This window comes from Ovis canadensis, chromosome 3, assembly GCF_042477335.2.
Source record: "Ovis canadensis isolate MfBH-ARS-UI-01 breed Bighorn chromosome 3, ARS-UI_OviCan_v2, whole genome shotgun sequence".
Classification (NCBI taxonomy): Eukaryota; Metazoa; Chordata; class Mammalia; order Artiodactyla; family Bovidae; genus Ovis; species Ovis canadensis.
In genome coordinates, this window is record NC_091247.1 from 162,667,073 (window position 1) to 162,690,297 (window position 23,225).

Here is a 23,225-nt window from a genome sequence, read left to right on the forward strand (position 1 = left end):
AATTCTTTCTTTAAGCAAAGCCATTTTAACGTTTATAATGGTCTTATTTCAGGGACCAGTAACATGAGATGGCATGGCTTACTTAGGAAAGAGAGTGCTGCTTGGGCACCAGTCCTCACTCTGCCGTGGTTCTGGGGCCCTGGGCAAATCCCAAGCCTAGGGTCTCTTGTTTATAAAATACTTCCTGTGCCCTTCTCTGCCAGCCTCCAGTGGGGGTGGGCTTTGCACTGCTTTTCCGAGCTTCTGAAAAAGACAGATTCCATTAGGAAAATTCCAGTGATGGTAACCTTTCATTTCTGTCTCTTGCAGCCCTTAACTCTTTTGTGATTCCGACTTGATGATGCATCAGGGTAATTGTTCCCTCCTCTACTTCCCTTGAAACTGAGAGCTGATAAATTAGAGGCTTTCCCCTGGGAACAGAGTGCCGTCCACCGCCATTTTCTTCTCTCAGCACTCACTACCTTTATGAAGGCAAAGGGAAACTTTTCTGTTCCATGTCCTCTCCGGCAGAGTGGCCACTAGCCCCCAGGGACCATTTCAATTTAAATTAGTTAAAATTAATTAAAAGTAAAAATTGGTTTCCCACGTCACAGCAGCCGCATCTCAGTTGTTCAGTGGCCACGTGTGGCTCGTGGCTACTGAGGTGGACATGGCAGATATAGAACATTTCCATCATCACATAAAGTCTTAGCAGATGGCACTGCAGTCTAGGTAATGTAAGGGTTTAATTGGGGTGGAGGGCAATGCCGGGAGCTGTCTGTAATTGAACAACCCAGTAGCAAGGAGTTAAAAAGATAGCTGAGCCAAGATGGGGAGAGCAGAATGTTGTGGCCGTGCTCTGTGGCTTCTGACCCTGCTGCTGCTGGACTCCAAGTCCAGAAGTGGGAGATGGGCTTTCCTCTACTCTTCAGACCTTCGGGGGCAAAGGTCATTGTGTTTAGGGATGTCTGGTCTGCAGCCGTCCCTCTCTGGCAAGCCTGCTGACCATTCCATCTGCCCTGGTCAGTAACACACCTCCCTCCTCCAGCCCCTCTCCACCACCTCCTAGACTGTGCTAGCCGTTGGCACTTTTATTCATCTTGTTTTTTTCTTTCACTTCTTGGAGAATATTTCAGACCCTGAGGATCGGTTTGAAAAGCAGCTTCACTCGCAACCCTTTTCCTTTCTGGTTGAGGCTGACATTTATTCTCAGTGTGAAGCCTGGAGCCCAGCTCCGGGTTGAGCGTTGCAGCCCCCCAGCATTGGGCTTCTTACCAGCCATGCAAATGTCTTCTGGAGAGAAACTCACCAGAGGCACCCCCAGCGTGGTGCAGAGCTGCTGGGTCAGGTTCCACAAATAGTTTAGTGTCTTCCACCTTCTTCATTGCTCTTTTCAATGCCCTCTGATGGTGCATTCAGGCAGGCTGGCAGGGAAGGGGATAAGCAGATTGAGAAATGCCACAGAATGCTTTATGAAGCCAGCTCCAGAGCTGTACCCGCGTTTTAATATAAATTGATTTATTGAACCAAGCACAGAAGCCCTGTTACAGAAACCCCAGGCTGTGTCCTCCTGAGGACCACCTAAAAAAGCAGCCCCAACTGACACTCCTCATTAGCTTTTCCACTGATCCCCAGGCAGTTTTGAAAGGGACAGTGTCCCTCCTTTGGGCTGAATTTATATGTTGGCCATGCCTGTGGGTCTAATTAGCTCAGCATTATTAGTCCTGCTCAGAAAGCTTGCATTTCCTAGCAGCTTGACTTTTGAGTTTTCAAGAGTAATTGGAAAATTCAAACTCTGTCCTCCTCCTCTTCTTGATTTTAATCACCTTTAACCCAGTCTTTGGAAATTTACCTGCAGAAGTCCCTGACTCCCGTGGTTGAGGTGCGTGCAGTCCCTCCTTGGTGCAAATCCTGACATTACTGTGGGGCCATAGACTTCACCAAGGAGGCTTTTTATACTCACCAGAGAAATAGCACATTTTAATTTTATAATCACTTCACGAGAAAGCAGGCCATTCCTGAGTTAAACCTGGGATTCATTTCCTCCCAGCCACTTGTATTTTCATAATTTAATGATTATGGGCCACCTTGGCTGCAGTCTGATGGTGGAAAGCAATCTGGAAATCAGAGTTAATGGAGAGAGGAGGGGTTTGGATGGCATCTCAGAGAATTTTAACCCCAGACCTCGGAAGACTGTAGTAGATTGGGGGTTGGCCGGGACAGGGATTAGGTTCCTGAGGAGCCCCCTTGTTCCCAGCTCGGTGGGGCCCGGGCTGAAGGCAGAGCGGGTCAGCCCCGCGTCGGGAGGGGCTTCTCCCATGATCCGCAAGCTGCGATGGTGAATGGATGTTTTCGAGGTGCATGCTCTGCATTTTTTCAAGGTTTGCAGCTCTGGCTGCAGGAGCAGCAGGGAGCAAAGCCAACCCTGCTGTGTGCAGCACATCTCCCGACAGTGACAAATGACCCCTTGCTCCCCGCCCTCCTCCCGCCGCTCTGTCAGTGAGGCCAGTGGAGGCTGAGAGATCTTTACAGATGGCTGGGAATCGAGACAGACCGGCGTGGTCAGCCCACGGGGAGGAGAAAGAAAAGAAATGCCCTGCCAGCCTGCCCCGCTGTGACCGTCCACGCGCTCTTTCCGCATCCACAGCCTCTCACTCTGCTCTACTGATTGGTATAGATGTCTTGTTCCTGAAGTGGTCAAACCACTTCCGAGCATTTTCCCCCCTCGGACCCTGTGAACAGTCGCACACTTGTCTGTAGTCCTTCATTTACCCCCAGGCATCAGGTCTCTGCCACTTCTCCCCCAGTGAGTGCTGTTTGCAGGCACACAGTACATGTGAGGGGGTGACTTAGCTCCAGGTCATCTGGGGGAAGTTTGAGGATGTCAAGTGCTTGCCCGCATCCCTGTGAAAATAGGCAGTGTCCTGTTAGCCAAGGAACCCCAGGGCACACTTGTTTCTGTATTCGACAAACCTTTATTGTACATCTGCAGCATGTTAGACATTGAGTTGTAGTTAAGAACAAGGGATGTGGAGCCAGACTTCGGGCTGGGATAGTGCCCAGGTGTGACTGGGACAAAGCACGTCACCTCTCTCTTCCTCAGCTTCCACATACGTACATGGGGCTAACGGCAGAACCTAATAATCGGATGGTATGACTTGGTCAGTGTATCGAACGAAGCTGGCGTTTAATAAGTGCTGTCTGTGTCTGGTAATATAATCATTAGATGTGATGGAAGCTGGAAGAGTCAGCAAGATCTGATCCTTGCCCTGGATTATACAGCCTAATAATGTGTGTTGAGATGCTCGTTTCCCGATTGTAACGAGAGGCTAGAAACTGAAAGGAAGAAAGAAGGCAGTTTAGAGAAGCAGGAGGCTGAAGGGGTGCTGGCCACTTCCGTGGGGCAGGTCTGTCCCACAGCCACTGTGCCGGCTTAACTGAGGAGAGTTGAGTATGCTAGGAAGCCCCTCTGTCCCTGGAAGCTGCTGTGTAGTGATTATTTTATTGGGGTGGGGGGTTGTGTTTTTTGTTTGTTTGTTTTAAATCTATTCATGGACTTTGCATCCACCTCTGTGCTGGAACTTACCGAGGCACCACTGCAGTTCTTCTAAGCCACAACCCAGAAGCTGGGTCTCCAAGTCCCTCACTGGCCAAAGCATGTCCTCATGTAGGAAGGATCTTATCAGCTAAGACAGTGCTCACGTCATAGAGGTGGTCAGCTAGCCCAGGGACCAGCTTCCTAGAAATTGATCGAACAATACCATTTTTCCTATAAATCTATTTTTAAAATCTCAAGAGTCAGAGAGGTTGATCAGTTGGAATTTGTCGATGAATACCTAAAGCAGGACAAAATATAGGGCTTTTAAAATTGGGGGGGGGGGGGTTGAAGAAAAAAGGCACTGTAGCTGTTGAAGAGGGACCAGTGGTTTTGGGGAACTGAGATTGGGATTGGGGAAGACTCAGTGGGGAAGGTTGTGTTTGAACCGAAGATCTGAAACAGGAGAGGTTTTGGAGGGTTGAGAGAAGGATACGCTGAGCAGAGTGTGTAGCTCAAGTGGAAGCCCAGAGACATGAAAGTAAGTTGTGTGTTCTGGGAATGTGGAAGCTGGAGGTCATATTCAAAATATTTTGACAGCATGGAGGACTAGGCTCCATCTGGGTCCTAGAATTAATGCCTAGAATGTGCCAGGCATTAATTCTTTGTTTTCCACATCATAGGGATTCCAGGGGAGAATCCAGCAAATGGGGGTAGTTGCTGGCTTGTGACAGTCATGATTTGCAAGCCAGTACGGGGGATATCAGTGTTTTCAACCTCTGTACACACTTGCTGGTACACGTCAGCTAGATAATATTCCTGATGGTGCGTGCATGCTGAGTGCCTCAGTCATGTCCGACTCTTTGCGACCCTATGGACTGCAGCCCACTGGCTTGTTGGCCCATGGGATTCTCCAGGCAAGAATACTAGAGTGGGTTGTCATGCCCTCCTCCAGGGGATCTTCCCTACCCAAGGAATTGAACCAGTGTCTCAGGTCTCCTGCATTGGCAAGCGGGTTCTTTACCAGTAGCACCACCTGAGAAGCCTAATGTAAGGTAGGGAAGCTTTGAATGCCATGCTAAGGATGGCAATAACTATCATAATTTTATTTTCCCACCCTCCAGAGCTCTACACATTTATAAAGTATGAGAATGACACGGTAGGACAGAAATATAGAGCTGACAATATATTTAGAAGGACGCATAGTCCAATCCTCAGCCTGTTTATCAGATCCTGTTTTTAATGAAATTCCAGAGAAGTGAGTACTGTGACTCCAACACATTTCCAGGTACTTAACAACAGGGCACATTGTCCTATGTCCCACCTATAGACCTTAAAGTATAAAATTTCACTCTTCCCAGAGGGAAAGTTTTTCTTATCCTTGCCACCCTCTCTCTGCCCACTAAGTTTCAGACTAGGAAATCAGTGTTGCTGGTTTCAAGCTGACAATCCCATAAAGGTGCTAATCCACCGTGGCTTCAGAGTCAACTGGGGAGCTGGTTTAAACCCCTGCGTTCTGGGCTTACCCCAGGAATCCACATAAAAGAGTGAGAAGACCACCATTCCATGCCCTGAAAGACCTTGCTCCACCTTCACGATCCTCTGACCTTCAGACAAATCAGTCTAAGCCTTATTTAGAGCAAGGACAAGGTCCTACGTCTGTCCCTCACTGAAAAGCTAAACACATCTCTCTGTGAAAACTAGACTTGCTGGTAGCACATCCACTTTCTATCCTTCACCTTGTTACTCTGGCAAAGGCAATGAGACACTGCCAATTCTCGGTTCAGATTCCTCTAGGATTAAATCAGCCTTGTCTGTCACCCTGGGTAAATCAAATGCTATGTGTCATGCTCAGTAGCTTAAAGGACAGGGCACCATAGCTTCATCTATGTGGAGTGATGAGTTTTAACCGTTACTTACTCATTCAGTGAACTGGGTGTTGTGCTGGGTTTTGGGGAAATAAAGAAGATTGAAGCAGTCCCTGACCCCAGGGTGCTTAAAGTCAAGTGTAGAACACACCATACGCAAACCGGCCGAGGAGAGTTTACCCACAGTGAAGCTTTTCACCTAGGGTGGTCAGAATATTCCAGAATCCCTGAGGTCCTAGAATCTGGGATTTTTGTTTTTCAAACCTCTCAAGTGATTCTTGTATATCCTTAAACATTGACCTTGGGCAGCCCTAGACATGTGTACTGTGGATATATAAAAGTGTTAGTCACTCAGTCGTGTCTGATTCTTTGTGACTGCCTAGGCTATAGCTCGCCAGGCTCCTCTGTCCCTCCCTGGGATTCTCCAGACAAGAATACTGGAGTGGGTTACCATTCCCCTCTCCGGGGCATCTTCCTGAACCAGCGATCAAACCTGGATCTCCTGCATTGCGGGCAGATCCTTCACCATGTGAGCCCTCAGGGAAGGCCCCACGGATGTGAGCAGCAGCCCACAGAAATGCCTGATTAACAAGCACTGGGCACACTGGGCTTTCTCCAGCAGCTTATCCTGTGCATCCTCCTGCTGGTGCTTGGGAGCCTCTTTGACCACCTGCATGGACCAAAGACTGTGTTCAGGAGGGGGCTGTGGTTGGGACCTGCTGGGAAAGATGAGGACTGATGAAGCCCTTAGGTGCCAACCGTGGGTCAGAGTTGAGTCAAGCCTTTCTTTTTCCTTATTGATACTTGTGCCCATAACCTGGATATGGTCCAGGCCCTGGGCATGGTATGCATATGTGGGTAAGGTCAAGATATGTAAACTGCTGGGTTTTCACTCCCGTTCTTCCTGAGTAAGTGGTCCTCCCTCTGCAAACCTGCCTGCCCCTTCTGGGTGGCCTTGCCTCACTCTCGGAAAAACTGGGCATTTAAGTGTGAAGATTTAAGGTCTCTCAATTCCAATCAACAGAACAACTTGAGAGCCAGACCTCAGGTTGAAGCTACTTCTGCAGTGACCTTGATTCTCTTCCATTTTGTCAAGGGAAGCAGCAGCCTGAGAAGGTGGTATGTTTAAACTTCCATGTGCCTTCCATAAAAACCTGGAAAGGGAGTAGACTTCAAAAAATTTTAAGATCTACTCAGAGCATGAAGATTAGTCATATTAAACATTCCTGTTGCACATCATGCCTCTAAATGGTGTTTACCCACATCCACAGCACTTCAAGGGCAGGCAGAGAACCATGATTGAGAGCGCAGTGCACTTTGCGGCCCATCTGGCTTAACCTGTGTGGTTTCCTAGCGGTGTGACCTCTGTTTTCTTCTTTGTATAATGGGGTTAAGGTTAATACCTGTCTTACAAGGTTGTTCTAAGCATCATATAGGTTTTAAAAATATGAGTGCTGGGACTTCCTTGATGGTCCAGTGGTTAAGACTCCATGCTCCCACTGCAGAAGGCATAGATTCGATCCTTGGCCAAAGAATTATGATCCTCCATGCCGTATGGTGGCCAAAAGTAAATAAGTGCTTTAAAAAGTGCTTAGAGTGAAGTGGTGGTAGTTTAGTCACTAAGTCGTGTCCAATTCTTGTGATGCCGTGGACTGTAGCCTGCCAGGCTCCTCTACCATGGGATTCTCCAGGCAAGCATACTGGAGTGGGTTGCCATTTCCTTCTCCAGGGGATCTTCCTGACCCAGGGATAGAACCCAGGTCTCCTGCATTGCAGGCAGATTCTTTGCCAACTGAGCTATGAGTGAAGCCCAAAGTAGAGTGGAGTGCATAATAAACATTGGGTGTATTAGAATTCTGTAGGTGTTTGGGGTAAGATGATGGCTAAAGCTTTAACAGTTGCTGCTTTTGAAGTCCCTCATTTGAAGCAATAGTGAAAGTTTTAGTTGCTCAGTCGCGTCTGACTCTGCGACTCTATAGACTATAGCTCTCCGGGCTCCTCTGTCCATGGGATTTTCCAGGCAAGAATACTGGAGTGGGTAACCATTCCCTTCTTCAGGAGATCTTCCCAACCCAGGGATCGAACTCAGATCTCCTGCATTGCAGGCAGATTCTTCACTGTCTGAGCCACTATTGGATAATAAAAAGCAGTGGGGCCACTCTGACTTCAAGAGCCAAAAATGCTATGTTCCCCGACACACATCACTTCCTCCTAGTAATAACTACCCCCAACCCCTAAGTAATGCTAGCAGCCATAGCCCCAGGCCTGTGCTTCTTACCCTGGGACTTGAGTAATGTGGGAGTTAGCAGAGGATCCCAGAGAGTATAGTAACCCACAGGATAAGCATCTGATTCACCAGAAGATTTGGGGGTGAGGGAAGATATTTTTGTGTGTTGAAGTAACTGTTGATTAGGTGTATGCTCTGCCCAGTGTGGTGTTGCCAGTTCAAGGGCACTTGAATGAACGTATTGCAAGGACATAGCTTAGGCTAGAGGCAGAGTAAGTGCTTCTCCCAGGGACTAGTGTAGGACCTGGTGCTCTGGTTTATAAGTGTCTGCATGAAGCTTTGTGAGGCATGGCTGCAGACCAGCACGGAGGAACCGGTCTGTGTAGTGAAACTCTCTTTGTAGCAAACAATTTGCTATTTTCTCCCCACCATTCATGGATATGGGGTCAATTTTGGTTATTTCCTAACTTGTAGGTACTGACTTGGTCTCACACACTTAAAGGCCAATGTCAATAAAATTCATGTTTGTTTTAGAATGAGTGGTCCCTGAGGAAGCAGAATTCATTCCATATTTGTGTGCTCATAAAACGAGGATCTCTGATTCATACCTAGGGGAGATCTAAATGTTATTGATTAGAACATGAAGCTCTCCTAGCCAAGTGCTAATGCGCACCAAGTGGATACCAAGTCAGAAATAATTTCCAAATCTGAAATTTCCTTAAAAGTCATCTGGAATGTCTTATCCTGAAATAGGATTGGTTCAGTTTTGCATGTGTACGTGATTGACTATATTTTCAAAAGGCTGATTCAAAGCATGTTTTTCCATGTGAATCCTTTTCCACCACTAACTTTGGGCCCAGGAGTCAAGAGATGATCCTTATTTGATTTAACCCCATATGCCAGCACCTGTGCAAGTGCCTGGTACCTGGCAGGTGCTCAGTAAATATTCTTGAATGAATCAGGTAGAACCCATTGCTCTCATATGGTCGAAGCCTGATCTCCTGGTGTGGAGCTACGAGGAGCCGCCACCCAAATTCTATCCACATTTCTAGCTGTGAGTGGGCACCCATTTTGGGGGTTGCAAAATCAATTTGGTGTACGGAGATGAGCATTTTAAATTAAGCAGCATATGGAGAAAAGAAAATATTAAAATGGATATCACATGGCAAAGGTCAGTATTGTTTTTCTGAGGTGTGTTTGGGCATGAGTGCATACATGCTCAGTAGTGTCTGACTCTATGCAACCCTGTGGACTGTCGCCCCCCAGGCTCCTCTGTCCATGAAATTTTCCAGGCAAGAATACTGGAGTGGGATGCCATGCCCTTCTCCAGAGGATCTTCCCAATCCAGGGATCAAACCTGTGTCTCTGGCATCTCCTGCATAGGCAGGCAGATTCCTTACCACTGGTGCCACCTGGGAAGCCCATTTGGGTGTACACTGGGTTAATAAGATTGATAGGTGTCTTTTAAGTCATAAAGTGTGAAACCTCTGCTCTAACCCAGTGCATGCTCCTAGGGCACATGGACCAGTGATGTGAAAGCAAGCTCTGTTGCCTCTTGCCGTCACCCATAGATCTGACGGTAGGAACAGGAATGTTTAGGCCAAGAGAGGCATGGTTACCACCTGCAGAACTCTAGGTGGGGTCTGGTTCAGGTGTGCTGCTGGGAGGAAGAGGAGAGGCAGGCATTTCCCTAGGGCTGTGGGTTGCTGGGCGGGGGTTCCTACTCATGGATGCAAGGGTGGGGGTTCCTACTCATGGATGCAAGGGTGGGGGTTCCTCAGAGGCAACTGCCATGTCAGGAATAGAGCTTGCACCCCATTACAGGGAAAGTTCTCCTGCAGAGAGGGCCGGAAGCTTCCCGCTTTCATTCATTTCTCTTGTCACTGCCAGCCATACCCAAGCTGGGCTGCACTGCACCTGCCAGCTCTCTTCAATTATGTCACCAAATACTAATCACACTCTTACAGTTCAGGCATGCTGTTTGTGCCCGAATCCACACTGCTGCACTGCATTAGCACCAGCACATCAACTTGCATACAGCTTAGGGCCGGCAGGCTTCAACTAATTTAAACGGCAGTCCAAAGACCAAAGGAGAAAATAAAGGAGCATTTGTTGGTGGAGCCTTGACCTCACAGGGGGACTTTCCCAGGAAACCATGTAATCAAGTTACCCACTGACAACTCCTAGCACAGAAATCCAGGGACTCAAGGCATTAAAATATGACCCCATCCCTCAAAACTCAGGTTTTACAAATAAGGAAAGACTGCTTATACGGTGGTGAGCCTGTGGCAGAGAGGTTGGTTCTACCTAGAAACATTAAAAAGGATACTCCTAAAGCCCAGCCTACCTGCTTGTAGAGAATGATTCTTAGCCTCTTGCTACTCACCCTGGGGCCCCAAGTGCCACCTCGCAGCCTTCTCCGTGGCTCTGACTTGATCCTGACCTCATGAAGTTTGGTTCACGTTCATCCTCCCTGACAGTGCAGGGACATTTTTCCAGCATATTAAGATGTCATCCAAAGACACATGTAAGAAATTGAGGGAGAGTTTCTTTTTTTATTTTTAACTGGAGGATAATTGCTTTACAATGTTGTGTTAGTTTCTGCTGTGCAACGACGTTAATCAGCTAAAAGTCTACATACATCCCCTCCCTCTCGCGCCTCCCACCCTCCCCCCCGTCCTGCCCTTGCTGGTCATCACAGAGCACAGAGCTGAGCTCCTGTGCTGCACAGCAGCTGCCCACTAGCCATCTGTTTACACATGGTAGTGCATATATGTCAGCACTGCTCTCTCAGTTCATCCACCCTCTCCTTCTCTCCCTGTGGCTGCAAGTCTGTCGTCTACACCTGTGCCTCTGTTCCTGCCCTGTACCGTTTTTCTGGATTCCATATATATGTGTCAGTATACAAGATTTCTTTCTCTCTTTCTGGCTGTGGGAAATTTCCTTACTATGAATCTTTGAAACCAGGGAAAGGGCCCTCTTAAAAGTAGACATAAAAAAAAAAAAGATGAAAGAGTTGGACGTGACAAAGTGGCAGCATCTTGTATTGCCTTAAAGGAAATTCGTGGAGCGAGGAGGGAGGGTGGGTCCCCTGCCGCAGGGCCACCTCCAGGAGCAAGATGTGGCTCACTGAGCCCTGTGGTTCGGCCCGGGGCGCGACTCCTTTGGAAATACAGACAGCTGGTAGGAAGAATGAAACATGAGGTGATTGCCAATCCCACTGTGCTTTTTCCAGGAAGATCTGGGGAGGATGGGTGGGGAGAGGGGCAAGTCAGGGGAGAGCCTCTGCAGATTCTGTGAATTGCTTCATTGGGGTTCTGCCAAGCTCTTAAAAGCCACGAGGAGCAGTTGGGCTCCAGGCATGTATCTGTTCTGACCAGCCAGGCCTGGGTGATGCTTCATCTTGGGCCTCCTGGGATTCAAGCTTCTATGGAGATTTGGGTGTGGGAAGACAAAAATGGGGACCAGAGCCTGAGACACTTTGTCTACTACCGTCCTCCACCCAGACCTGCTCAGCCCCTCTGAGATGTGGGTCTGCCTGCCTAGGACTTAGTTTCTGCTCTGGGCAAAATGAGAGTTCCTGGGGCTCTTAACTCTTTCCTTGAAGAGTGCTAAGCGTCTAGCTGAGGAGGGGATGTCCTCCATTTATGATTATTTCACACCAACCTGAAGGACTCTCTTTAGATTAGCTCTGAGATATCCTTCTGAGTCTGTGCGTTTTCACTGTATGGTGGAACCATAGACCTTTCTGGATAAAGTCGCACAGGTGCCATCCTTCCTGCTTTGGTATCTTTGTGCATGGTAAGTCGCTTTAGTCATGTCTGACTCCTTGTGACCCCATGGACTGTAGCCCTCCAGGCTCCTCTGTCCATGGGATTCTCCAGGCGAGAATACTAGAGTGGGTTGCCATGCCCTTCTCCAGAGAATCTTCCTGACCCAGGGATCAAACCTGTGTCTCCTGTCTGATGTGTTGGCTGGCGGGTTCTTCAGCACTAGCGCCACCTGGCCCCCTTGGTATCATTAGCAGCAGTATAAAAAGTATGAATTGGGGTGTGTTGGGGGCTCAGCTGGAAGCAGTATCCTTTGGAGATGTGCTCTATTCCTGCCTGTGGGAACCAGTCCTCTGTGCTCTCCATCCACGGTGATGACAGAGGCTCCGACAACCATAATAGCTACAACTTAGAGTTAAATAGCACCTTATCCTTCTTCACAAAGGACTTTCCCAGATGTATTTGCATTATTTATTTGTTTTTTATTGGAATATAATTGCTTTACAATGTTGTATTGGTTTCTGCTACACAACATAGTGAATCGGGTATATATATGCATATAACCCCTCCCTCGTGGGCCTCCCTCCTCCGCCACCCCCATCCCATCCACCTATAGCGTTGCAGCGAGCTGAGCTCCCTGTGCAGTCCAGCAGCTTTCCACTAGCTGTCTATTTTAGTGTATATATGTCAGCGCTCCTGCTCATGTTCAGTCGCTCAGTCGTGTCCAGCTCTTTGCCATCCCATGGGATTTTCCCAGCAAGACTACGGAAGTGGGCTGCCATTTCCTCCTCCAACGGATCTTCCTGACACAGGGATCAAACCCAAGTCTCCTGCATTAGCAGCTGGATTCCTTACCACCGAGCCACCGGGGAAGGGGAAGCCCATATATGTCAATGCTCTTCTTTCAATGCGTCCTGCCCTCCCCTTCAGGCATATTTGCATTGAATCCTTGCAAACTTGCGTGAAGAAAGGCAGCTGAGGAAGCACATGCAGTGAGATTGCGGGACTTTCCCTCGTTCACACTGCAAGTCCACGTGAGGACTCAGCGGTGACTTCAGAACCTCTGACTCTACGCCCACAGCGGGCTCTGCCAAGCGAGGAGAATCCAGGAAGAGAGAGTCCCGGGGGAGGAGAGGCGTCCAAGGCCATGTCCAGAGGTTAGGGAGTGGAAGAATGTGACTCACTGATGTGTGTCAGTGGAGCCACAGAGTGCATGGTGGAGATGAGGCCATCCGCGAGGGAAGAGGATCCGTCACCACCCTCAGAAAGGGTCACATTCTTCTTCAATGACTTTGAAGTCCCATGAAGGAAATGAAGACTTGGGGCAACACATGGTTTTTCTATCCGTCTTTCTAGTTAAAAGTCATGACTTAGGAGAGAAGGGAGATCGTGGGAAGTGATGTGTGTGGATGGTGCCAAAGCATGAGCTTCAGGTTCCTGGCCTGTGGGTTACGAAGTCAGAATGGGGGGCTCTGGCTGGGAATGGAGGAATCCAGCAAAGATAAGAAGAACTTTCCAGTGAAGGACTTGCCTTTACCAGTAGATTTAGCCTGAGCGAATAAGGAAGAAGAAAATTGTCTCGGTAACACCGTATACCCTGGAGAAGCACTGTAACAAACGCTACCGCTCTGGAAGTGGTGCCTAGGAATTATCAGGAGAAAGTGACAAGCAAGGGGATCATAAATGCCATTTTTTAAATAACTTTCTGACTGTCTACTGATATATATTGGTGATAAAAGGGGACATGGGTTCAAATCCTGCTCCAGAAAGATCCCACGTGCCACAGGGTAACTAAGCCCATGTGCCACAAGTACTGAGCCCATGTGCTGCAAGTACTGAGCCCACAGGCTCTAGAGCCCATGTCCTGCAACAAGAGAAGCAACTGCAGGGAGAAACCCGTGCACCACAACTGGAGAGTAGCCCCCACCTGCCAACTAGAGAAAGCCCGCACAGAAGCGTCAAAGAGCCAGCACAGCAAAAAAAAGAAAAAAAAATTTTTTTAAAGAGAACCTAAAATTTTAATGTAATGGGGCAAAGGAAAATCCAAGGCATCACTGATAGAACTCAACCCGGAAGTTCAGCCTCAGAAGAGCTTACTGTTCAGGAAAGGTAAATGGGGAAGCCACGTCTACAGCTTATCTTTGGAGGGAAGCTCGTGTGCTAAGGCGGAGGTGGCAGCCTTCACTCATGTATCCACCCATGTCGCTAGTATCTACTTTACATCCACAATTGTGCCTTCACTGTTGTTGAGATGAGGATATTACAGTGAATAAAATAAAGTGCCTGGTGTCATGAAGCTCATGTTCTAGAGGGGGAGGCAGAATATAGACAAGCAAATTAATAAATAAGGTAGTTTCAGATTGTGCTGTGTAAGCGCCAGGAAGCGGTACATCAGGGATGGGGAGGGGGGTCTGAGGTGGGGGATGGGTGTGGGGCTGTGGACATCACACTTACAGATGAGTGACCGGACAAGGCACTCTGAGGGCTGCACGGGGGCTGGCTCTTGGAGGGTCTGGAGGAAGAATGGCCCAGGAGGGGAAAAGAACGAGGCCACTTGCTATTAAAGAAACAGCAAGTAAGCTAGTGTTCCGAGCTCCTGGCAGAGTACAGAAGATGTCAGATCAGTGTCAGAGATCAGACCACCGAGGGCCTGCCTCATCGCTAAGTTATGTTTCAAAATAATAGAGAGCCGCGGGAGAATTTTAAGCTGAGGCATGATGACTGTGGATAAAAAGAGAAATGGTTGTGGAAGACTGGCTTACAGGCCTCTTAGCCAGTCTGAAAATACAAGCAAAGGTTTTTCTGCTAAAAATTACAGAATGGATATAGAGACATGAGATGTTCGTGCGGGAGGAGTCCTAGAATTGCCACTCATCAGAAGGGTGAAAGGCATGAATGTGGCTGCCCGGGGGAATCTCTCAAGTCCAGATGTTCAGAGAATGTGATCTCTGCAGTTCCCATGTTCAGAGCATGTATCTGAAATACTGACTCCAAGGGGCAGCACACAGCCAGGCAAGGCCAGAGCAGGAGAGGATGTGCATGTGAGTGAGCACGGGCTGGAGCGGCAACAGCGAGCCCCAGAAAGCTACAGAAAACAAGACTGGCTGCTGTTGCTTTGAATACATAAAGAACAAGAACATTCATGAGGACAGAGGAAAGCCACTGCCAGGAATAAGTAGTATTCATCGGTTTGCTCACTTCATCAAACATCTGTTGGGCGCTCATTATACACTGAGCAGTCTTTTAGGTACCAGAAACAAAAATCTCTGTCCGCATAGAACTTAAGTGGGGAGGAAAGTGCACAGGGGAGCAGTAGGAAAAATAAGATAAAGAAGCAAAATACTTAAAATGTTAGGCAGGAGATCCCTGGAGAAAAAGAAAGAGAAGGGGAATGGGAAGTTTGGGGGTAGGGAGTGATTTTTAAAGAAGGTCGTTTCATTACTTGGCTTTTATTTCAAGTTTGATGGGAAAGCCATCAGAGGGTTTGAGTAGGGTAATGACGTTATCTGACATTTCAAAATAATTACTCTGGTTGCTCTGAGGATAGAGGTAAAGGACAAAACTGAACAGTTTTCAGCACCTTCACCGCCATCCCTGCAGCCATGGCACCATCGTCTCTTGCCTAGATTATTGCAGGGAGATCCTCCAAGGCAACTGCAGCACTGCAGGCAGAAGATGGTATGACGTGAATAAACAAAGTACTCAACTCCTGCTGTGTTTCCTTCTTACTAGAGAGTCAGAGGGGAGAAGGCGATGGCACCCCACTCCAGTGTTCTTGCCTGGAAACTCCCATGGATGGAGGAGCCCGGTAGGCTGCAGTCCATGGGGTCACTCCGAGTCGGACATGACTGAGCGACTTCACTTTGATTTTTCATTCTCATGCATTGGAGAAGGAAATGGCAACCCACTCCAGTGTTCTTGCCTGGAAACTCCCATGGATGGAGGAGCCCAGTAGGCTGCAGTCCATGGGGTCACTCCGAGTCAGACATGACTGAGCGACTTCACTTTGATTTTTCACTCTCATGCACTGGAGAAGGAAATGGCAACCCACTCCAGTGTTCTTGCCTGAAGAACCCCAGGGACGGGGAAGCCTGCTGGGCTGCTGTCTATGGGGTCACACAGAGTTGGACACGACTAAAGCAACTTAGCAGCAGCAGCAGAGTATCCGAGGGGCTTCCCAGATGGCGCTAGTGGTAAAGAACCCACTTGTCAGTGTTAGGAGTTTAAGAGATGTGGGTTGGATCCCTGGATTGGGAAGATCCCTTGGAGGAGGCCATGGCAATGCACTCCAGTATTCTTGCCTGGAGAATCCCATGGACAAAAGAGCCTGGCAGGCTGCAGGAGATCAAGGTGATGAAGTCTAGACTGTTAGCAAGAAAGATATTTTAAACATTTGCCAAAAGTAGAAGCTGGATTCAGAAACAAGTATAGTCAGAAGGGAGTTCTTAGAAGGGTGGGACCGAGGGGGTTGACGGGCAGTGGCAGCAAGGGAGTGTCAGCAGAGGTGACTTAGGGTGCAAACATCAGGAGAGAGGATGCTCTTGACGTGGTCCAGGTGCTCATGAGGAGCAGTGAACGTCAACAGAAAGTAGGTACAAGTTGTAAAGTCAGGACTCCAGAAGTACCAACAAAACAGAGACGGTTGCTGAGAAGAACAGCAAGGGAAGGGGCGAGTAAGCTTTGTGTGAACCTGAACTGCAGTCCTTAGGAAAGTGGAAAGAGGGAAGTGTATGTCAGCAGGAGGAGAGGTGGAGAGAGAAGCTGGAAGGGTTGGGTTGGAGAGAGAGCAGTCAGCGCCTCTCTCTGGCTTAACAGTAAGACCAGGTTGAAGGGTTGGTATCTAGTGGAGGTGGTATGATCTGGGGAACAACCTGGACTTACTAGTAAGTCAACTCAGTTAGCAGTTTTCAACCGTTTGATGGCATTTCCTGGATGGCTGATCATGGCAATAGTGTACATGGATGTATTTTGACTTTGTAAGGAATTTGACAGTTTCTTCTCTTAGTCTTTGACCAAGATGGAGAAATCCTGTGTGGATAGTGGTTCAGCTGTTTCATAGACGGCCTGAGAGCTCTACCCAGAGTCCAGGTTCATGAGGACTTGTCTCAGTGGATCAGTGTTTCCGCCTCCTCCTGCCATACCACCCACTAGTTTTTTAAAACCACTTTTTACAACTATTTATTTATTTGGCTGCACTGGGTCTTAGTTGTGGCACATGGGATCTTCCATCTTTGTTGCAGCATGGGGATTTTTGTTGCTGTCGTTGTGAGATCTAGTTTCCTGACCAGGGATCGAACCCGAGCCCCCTGCACTGGGAACATGGGGTCTTAGCCACTGGGTCACAAGGGAAGTCCCACCACCCACTCATTTAAACATGAGTATTCTCATCATCTGCCCTCTATTATGGAGTCTGTCTTCTACGTGTTTCCACCAGACAAGAACATGATTTTACAGATTGTACTTAACTTCCATCCATTTGCCTTCAAGAAATGTTGATACCCTTTGTCTGGTTAGCTTGACCTGGAGGAAGGTCTCTAAATGGCTTGATACTGCTTAGCTTTTTTTTTTTTTTTTTTTTCAGTGACCCGGATAAAGATGACAGAGTGGTTATCAGCTTTAATATGATATAGCATAGAAGGGGGCTTCCCAGGTGTTGCTAATGGTAAAGAACCCACCTGCCAATATAAGTTAGACATAAGACATACAGGTTCAATCCTTGGGTTGGGAAGATCCCCTGGAGAAGGGAATGGCAACCCACCCCAGTATTCTTGCCTGGAGAATCCCATGGACAGAGGAGCCTGGTGGGCTACAGTTTATTGGATCGCGCAGAGTTGGACACAGCTGAAGTGACTTCACACAGCATGGCAGCATAGAGAGAGAGCTGATTTGGGGTGATGAAAGGATATGTGTCCAAACATCTCTCAGTGGGCTGGAACAGTGGACCAAAACTAGCATGATAAAATTAATAAGGGCAATGGAGTTTTCCATTCAGAATAAAATATTCATTGTATAAGTATAAACTAAAGAAGACAATGAGTCAGAAAACCTTCTTGGGTCTTTTTTCTTGTGGACTGACTGGGGTTGGGTTTTGTTTGTTTGTTTTTACTCAGAGTTTCAATACATGACCCTAAGCCACACAGACATATATACACCGACACATAACACCAATAAAAGCCACAGTAATTTAAAAAAGGGCAAGGTCTAGGGACTTCTCTGGTGGTCCAGTGGGTAAGACTCAGTGCTTCCACTAGACCGCTGTCGGGGCACAGGTTCGATCCCTGGTCGGGGAACTAAGATCCTGCACACTGAGTGACGTGGCCAAAAAAAGACAAGAGCATGGTCTAAATCTAAGAAGTAACCATTTCATTCCTTTGTGGTTCTGAGTGCCATTTCCTTAGGACAATGACAGGAAGAAACAAACTGAAAGGCTCCCAGAGGGCCCCTCCCACAGTATTCAGTGCTTAGTCCTGTTGACTCTCTGCAGCCCCGTGAACTGTAGCCCACCAGGCCCCTTTGTCCATCAGATTTTTTCAGGCAAGAATACTGGAGTGGGTTGTCATTTCCTCCTCCAAGGGATCTTCCAGACCCAGGGATCGAACCCATGTCTCCTGCGTCTCCTGCATCGGTAGGTGGATTCTTTACCACTGTACCATCCGGGAAGCCCTTGATTCAGTGCTCAGTTAATAAATGTTGATTGAATGGATGGTGACTTGAGTGATCAGAGATGGTGTCTCAGGTCCTGGGGAAGGACAGTTGATGATACCAGGAAAAAGGAAACTTTGAGATAGCTCTCTTCAAATATTTGCAGACCTCTTAAGTAGAAGAGAAATTAGATTCCTTTCATGTTTTTCCAGAAGACAGACCAACACACCAATGGGTGACTGGGTCAGTTTAGGAAGGAATTTCCCAGGGCTGTTATCCAGTGGCACTAGAGAGTTGGTCCTGTAAAGCTCCTTAGACAGAGACTGTCCACAGCAGCCCACTTGATGACAGAGGCCAGGACCAGCATGAGGGGCACAGCAGGAGAGATTCCCGTGTTCGGGGTGCAGCCAGCCCAGTGGCCTTCTAGTCTGTGCCATGGGCTTCCCTGGTGGCTCAGACGGTAAAGAATCTGCCTGAGATGCGGGAGGCTTGGGTTCAGAGCCTGGATTGGGAAGACCCCCTGGAGAAGGGAATGGCAATCCGCTCTAGTATTCCTGCCTGGAGAACACAGACAGAGGAGCCTGAGGGCTGCAGGCCGTGGGGTCGCAAACAGTTGGACACGGCTGACAAACACATATAAAATAGATTCCTAATGAGAACCTACTGTATAGCACAGAAAACTACTCAAAGCTTGCTGATGACCTAAATGGGGAGGAGATTCAAACGAGGGGATTTATGTATAACTGATTCACTTTGCTGTTCAGCAGAAACTAACACAACATTGTGAAGCAACTTTTCTCAGTTTTTAAATTTAAAATTGTTTTTTAAAAAATTAAAAGGAACAGAAAAAAAAGACAAAGAAGCAGAGGCTAAACCATAAGATTAGAACTTGGGTGGACTTGCTCCTGTGGGTAAGAACCCCAGGACGAGGGTTTGCCTTTCAGAGCGGCGCTGAAACAGACTTCACTCTCCTGGGATTCTCTGCCCTGGGAGAATTCCATTACCTGGGCTTGTGATGCGGTCAGAGGACAGTTTTCTGGCTGCCTTTTCAAGCTTGTTAAGAGCATTCTCAGCCTGTCTCCACTGAGCTCTAAGTAACCTCCAGTCATTGATTCTAGAGCTGCCGCCCTCTGCCTGTTCTGTAGTTCCAGACTCCTGTGCTTGGACCGCCAAGCCCTAGCCCCTCCCTGAGACTGCCCCCACTGCATCGTCTCTGTCTGAACGTGTCTTTTTACTTTCCATGTGGTCCCCAAGCCCCACTTGTGCCCACTTCACAGCCTTGCTCAAGTCATTACCTCCCTTTCCCTTGAGCCATATAGTCATTTGCTCAACTGATTTTGAATGTTAGCTAATGACCTTGGTTTCCAATAGTGGTTCTCCACCATGACTGCACGCTGGCATCACCTGGAAAGCTTCTTAAAAAATTCCTGGTGCCTAGGTCTGATCCGCAGAGGTTCAGACCTCATTGCTGTGACCTGAGCAACAGGCTTTTCAGAGCCCTCTCAGGATATTCCTTCTGCAGCCAAGATGGAGAACCATGGGTCTACAAACTCATTGGATCCGCAAGCTGACTGTAGTCTAATAACAGCTGTATTTGTTCCCCAAGGGACTTGTACACCACAGTGTCTTAAATCATCTGTGTGAGTATAGAAATATCAAAGTAGCTATTTCCACTTTGTGTTAATTTGGTAGATTTGGGGGAAGGAAATAGTATGGTTCCTTTTTTGAAAACTCAATTCATGGCATACCTCTGGGCTCACTTGACTGCAGAAGCAGCAACCAGCTTTTATCAAGCTCTCAGTATGTGCCAGGCACTGTGCCAAATACTTCCTAAGCTCATCACATTCATCAGCCCATTTTAATCCTTACCACAAGTTCACAAGTAAGCCCCACTTTTTGGCTTCCCTGATTAATGAAGAAACTAAGGTTCAGAGAGAGACTTATCCACTTGCCCAGGGCTGGACAGAAAGCAGTGCTAAACTCAAGCCCAGGCACATCCGGTGCCAGAACTTCGCTGTTTCTCTACCCCCATGGGAAAGAACTTAACCAAATAACTTGCAGATAAGCAAGATGTGCTAGCTTTAGCTTTGGGGTTGAGCCTTTTTTCAGTTGAGTTGCATTCTTTTGTATATCAAGCACCTCCATAAATTTGATGTCAGATTCACTCTCAAGCCGCCTAGATATATCAAGAGGTATGTCACAAATTATTCAGCTTCCCAGGTGACTCAGCAGTAAAGAATCTGCCTGCAATGCAGGAGCCACAGGAGATATAGATTCAATTCGTGGGTCAGGAAGATCCCCTGAAGCAGGGCATGGCTCCCCACTCCAGTATTCTTGCCTGGAGAATCCCATGGATGGAGGGGCCTGGCGGGCTACAATCTATAGGGTCGCAAAGAGTCGGACATGACTGAGGCGACTTAGCACAGGCACGCGTGTCACAAATTAATTTTTTTCATGCACTCAGACATTAGTTTAGAAAAGCATCTTGCTTCTAGCTTCTAACCTAGCAGAAAATACCCCATCTTTTACTCAGTCTTCTAATACTTCTCTGAGGAAGTGAATAGGCAACACTCTCCCCATTTTGCAGAAAGGGGAACTATATGCCAAGTATTAATTATCTACTAAATATTAGTGACAGCTACTACTTATTGAGTACTTACTAAGTATCAGGCTCTGTGCTAGGCTGTTTACATCCTGTGTGGTTGTCATCATTTTGCAGATGAGAAACCAGAGGTCCAAAACGATGGAGCTACTTGCCCAGGGTTATACAACTCGTGACTGGATACCTGCTTGCTTGTTTGTTTCCTAAGTTCCTTGTGAGCCAAACTGTTAAGACACGGCCTTTGTTCACGCCCTCGCCACGGCCTGGCCGGCCTCTTCTGCGTGAATGGTGGCATGGCTGGCGTAAACCACTGAAGCGTAAACAGGATTTTCTTTCTGTGTGTCCAATGGCCATCTAATAGCCATCGTGAAACAAAGGATCACACTGAGGTCAAGCGGGCTCTAAATATTCCTTCTCCAGCCGTCCCAATACCAGGCTGCTTGGGTGTAAACAACCCTTGAAGGTGGGAGCTGGCTCTTGGAGCAGTTTCACCACCCGTCCCCCGCACCTCCATCTCTGAGCACTGATGCCTTTCGTGGTTTCAGATTAATGACAACCCCACCACCGCGGCTGGGGCCGTTCAGTACTGCAGGGACGCTAAGTGCTGAGGACAGAAGCCTGTCGCCCCTTCTCGCTGCTTGTGAGTAGGCCAGCTCATCTTCTCTCTCTTCAGGCATATATTGGTATTTTCTGGTTCGTTGAAATACGTACACACACACACACAATTCTGTAGGGAGACTGACTCTTTGTACAGAAAGAGATCGGCAGTGTGGTGAGCAGATGGAGGCTCAGGGAAAATAAACTGCCTGGCATCCTGTGTCAGGGCAGTGGGTCACTAATTGAGTCCAAACCTGTATTTTTTAATGTTGTTTATCCTCCTACAGGGCATACAAAACCATTGAGGACGATGACTTGAAGTTTCCCCTTATATATGGAGAAGGCAAGAAGGTAGGCACGTGCCCTCCCTGGACTAAGAGAACCAAGCTCTCTCTCAACAGAGCCCATGGCAGTCTGCATGTTCCACTTGGCAGTTCGTGATTTTGTAGTCTTGACAGCTTGAAAGAATATCACCTCCACCTTCCCTCAGGTCTCCTGTCTTAAGGGTCCAGGGATTGGCAGGGCTAGGGAATGGAAGTGGTGAGCACAGGGGACTAAAAGTTTTATGAAAATGCCATCCCCCTTCTCGATCCATTTGCATAACTTTTTGCCGTGTTTAAACATGACCAGTTTCACATACATCATCTCACTGTGTATTGACAACAAGCCACGAGGCAGGCAGAACTGGCTGCCTTACATCCATTTGGGAGATGAGGCAGCAGGAACTGCAAGGTTAAAACTGCTCAGGCAGTTGCGTGACTGGCCGGGGGTCATACAAGCCGTGGAGCTGTGGCCCTCCACTTCTTCTGGTGCTGGTGCATTCCACCATGGATGCTCAGACTCTACACGCCAGCTTCTCCACTTGCCCCATGAGACGGGGATCCAGAGTTTCACCTCAATAAACTACAGGATCACACGGATCAGATCCCAGGCTGAGACAGCAAAGACCATTCATCACCAGCTCCCAAGGCCCCTGTCAGACTCTAACATTGTTGGGCTGAAGGAAGGCGATCTTAAAGTGGTCTCTGAGCAGAGACTGGAGAGGGGTGCAGGAGTGGAGAAGAGAAAGCTTTGAAGTCATTTCCCAGGAAGAACAAACACCTTCTGAATCATTGCAACCTTCCTCAGAACATGAATACATTTCAACTAAGCGCTGAGAGTTCCAATTAGAAGTGAAAAATATGGTCACATTAATAAATATTCAACTGAAATTTTTTTCAGCATGTGATAGCTTTTATCAGAACAAGTGACTCATAAGAAAACTGAAGGATGCCTTTGTGGACAGAGTTTGAGTGAGAGAGTGTGTGTGTCTGGTATGAAAGAGAGCACACAAGAGTAGGTTTTGGCTTCAGTGTAGTCCAGCAGTAATTTTGCTCGAAGGAGAGAAGAATTTCACAGAGGGCAATGAAACATGGATATTTGATCAATAAATGCATCATTTCTCAAACCAACTTCCCACTTTCCTAGAGATGGACACTATCTGCCTTGCCATCCTGGTTGAGAGTCAGGACAGGGAAGGGCTCTGTTTCTGGTAGGATTTCGTGTATCTGTGTACAGTGGACACCATCAATGAGCATCACTCAGCCCAGTGATCTGCACCTACAGTTTCTGGGCTTCATGGTGCTGAGATTCTCAGTATTACCCTGCTGCTCCCCAGTGAGTTCCAGTAAGCTCAGGACCACGTCCTGTTGCCGTCATATCCTTAGAACCCATCTAGCCTGGTACTTGACTCATGGCAAGCCATCAGTAAATGCATAAGTATTTAATAAGCTGTTCAGTATACTCTCCTTGAAAGAAAGTGAAAGTGTTAGTCACTTAGTCATGTTCAACTCTTTGCAATCCCATGGACTGTAGCCTGCCAGACTCCTCTGTCCATGGAATTTTCCAGGCAAGAATTCTGGAGTGGGTTGCCATTCCCTTCTCCAAGGGATCTTCCTGATCCAGGAAACAAACCCAGGTCTCCTACATTGCAGCAGATTCTTTACTGTCTGAGCCACCAGGGAAG

General features: G+C 47.8%; 1 protein-coding gene across 4 annotated transcripts in view; it reads left to right on the forward strand.

Moving 5' to 3' along the window:
• The window catches only part of PPM1H (protein phosphatase, Mg2+/Mn2+ dependent 1H), a 309,775-nt gene that overhangs the window by 225,907 nt on the left and 60,643 nt on the right, over positions 1-23,225 (forward strand). For all 4 annotated transcript variants that reach the window (XR_011255961.1, XM_069584754.1, XM_069584755.1 and 1 more), the window contains exon 7: positions 21,508-21,571. Coding sequence is in view for 3 of the 4 variants with exons in the window: in XM_069584754.1 (XP_069440855.1) it covers positions 21,508-21,571 (64 nt within the window). In the remaining variant the exon portion in view is untranslated. The remainder of the gene's footprint in view (positions 1-21,507; positions 21,572-23,225) is intronic.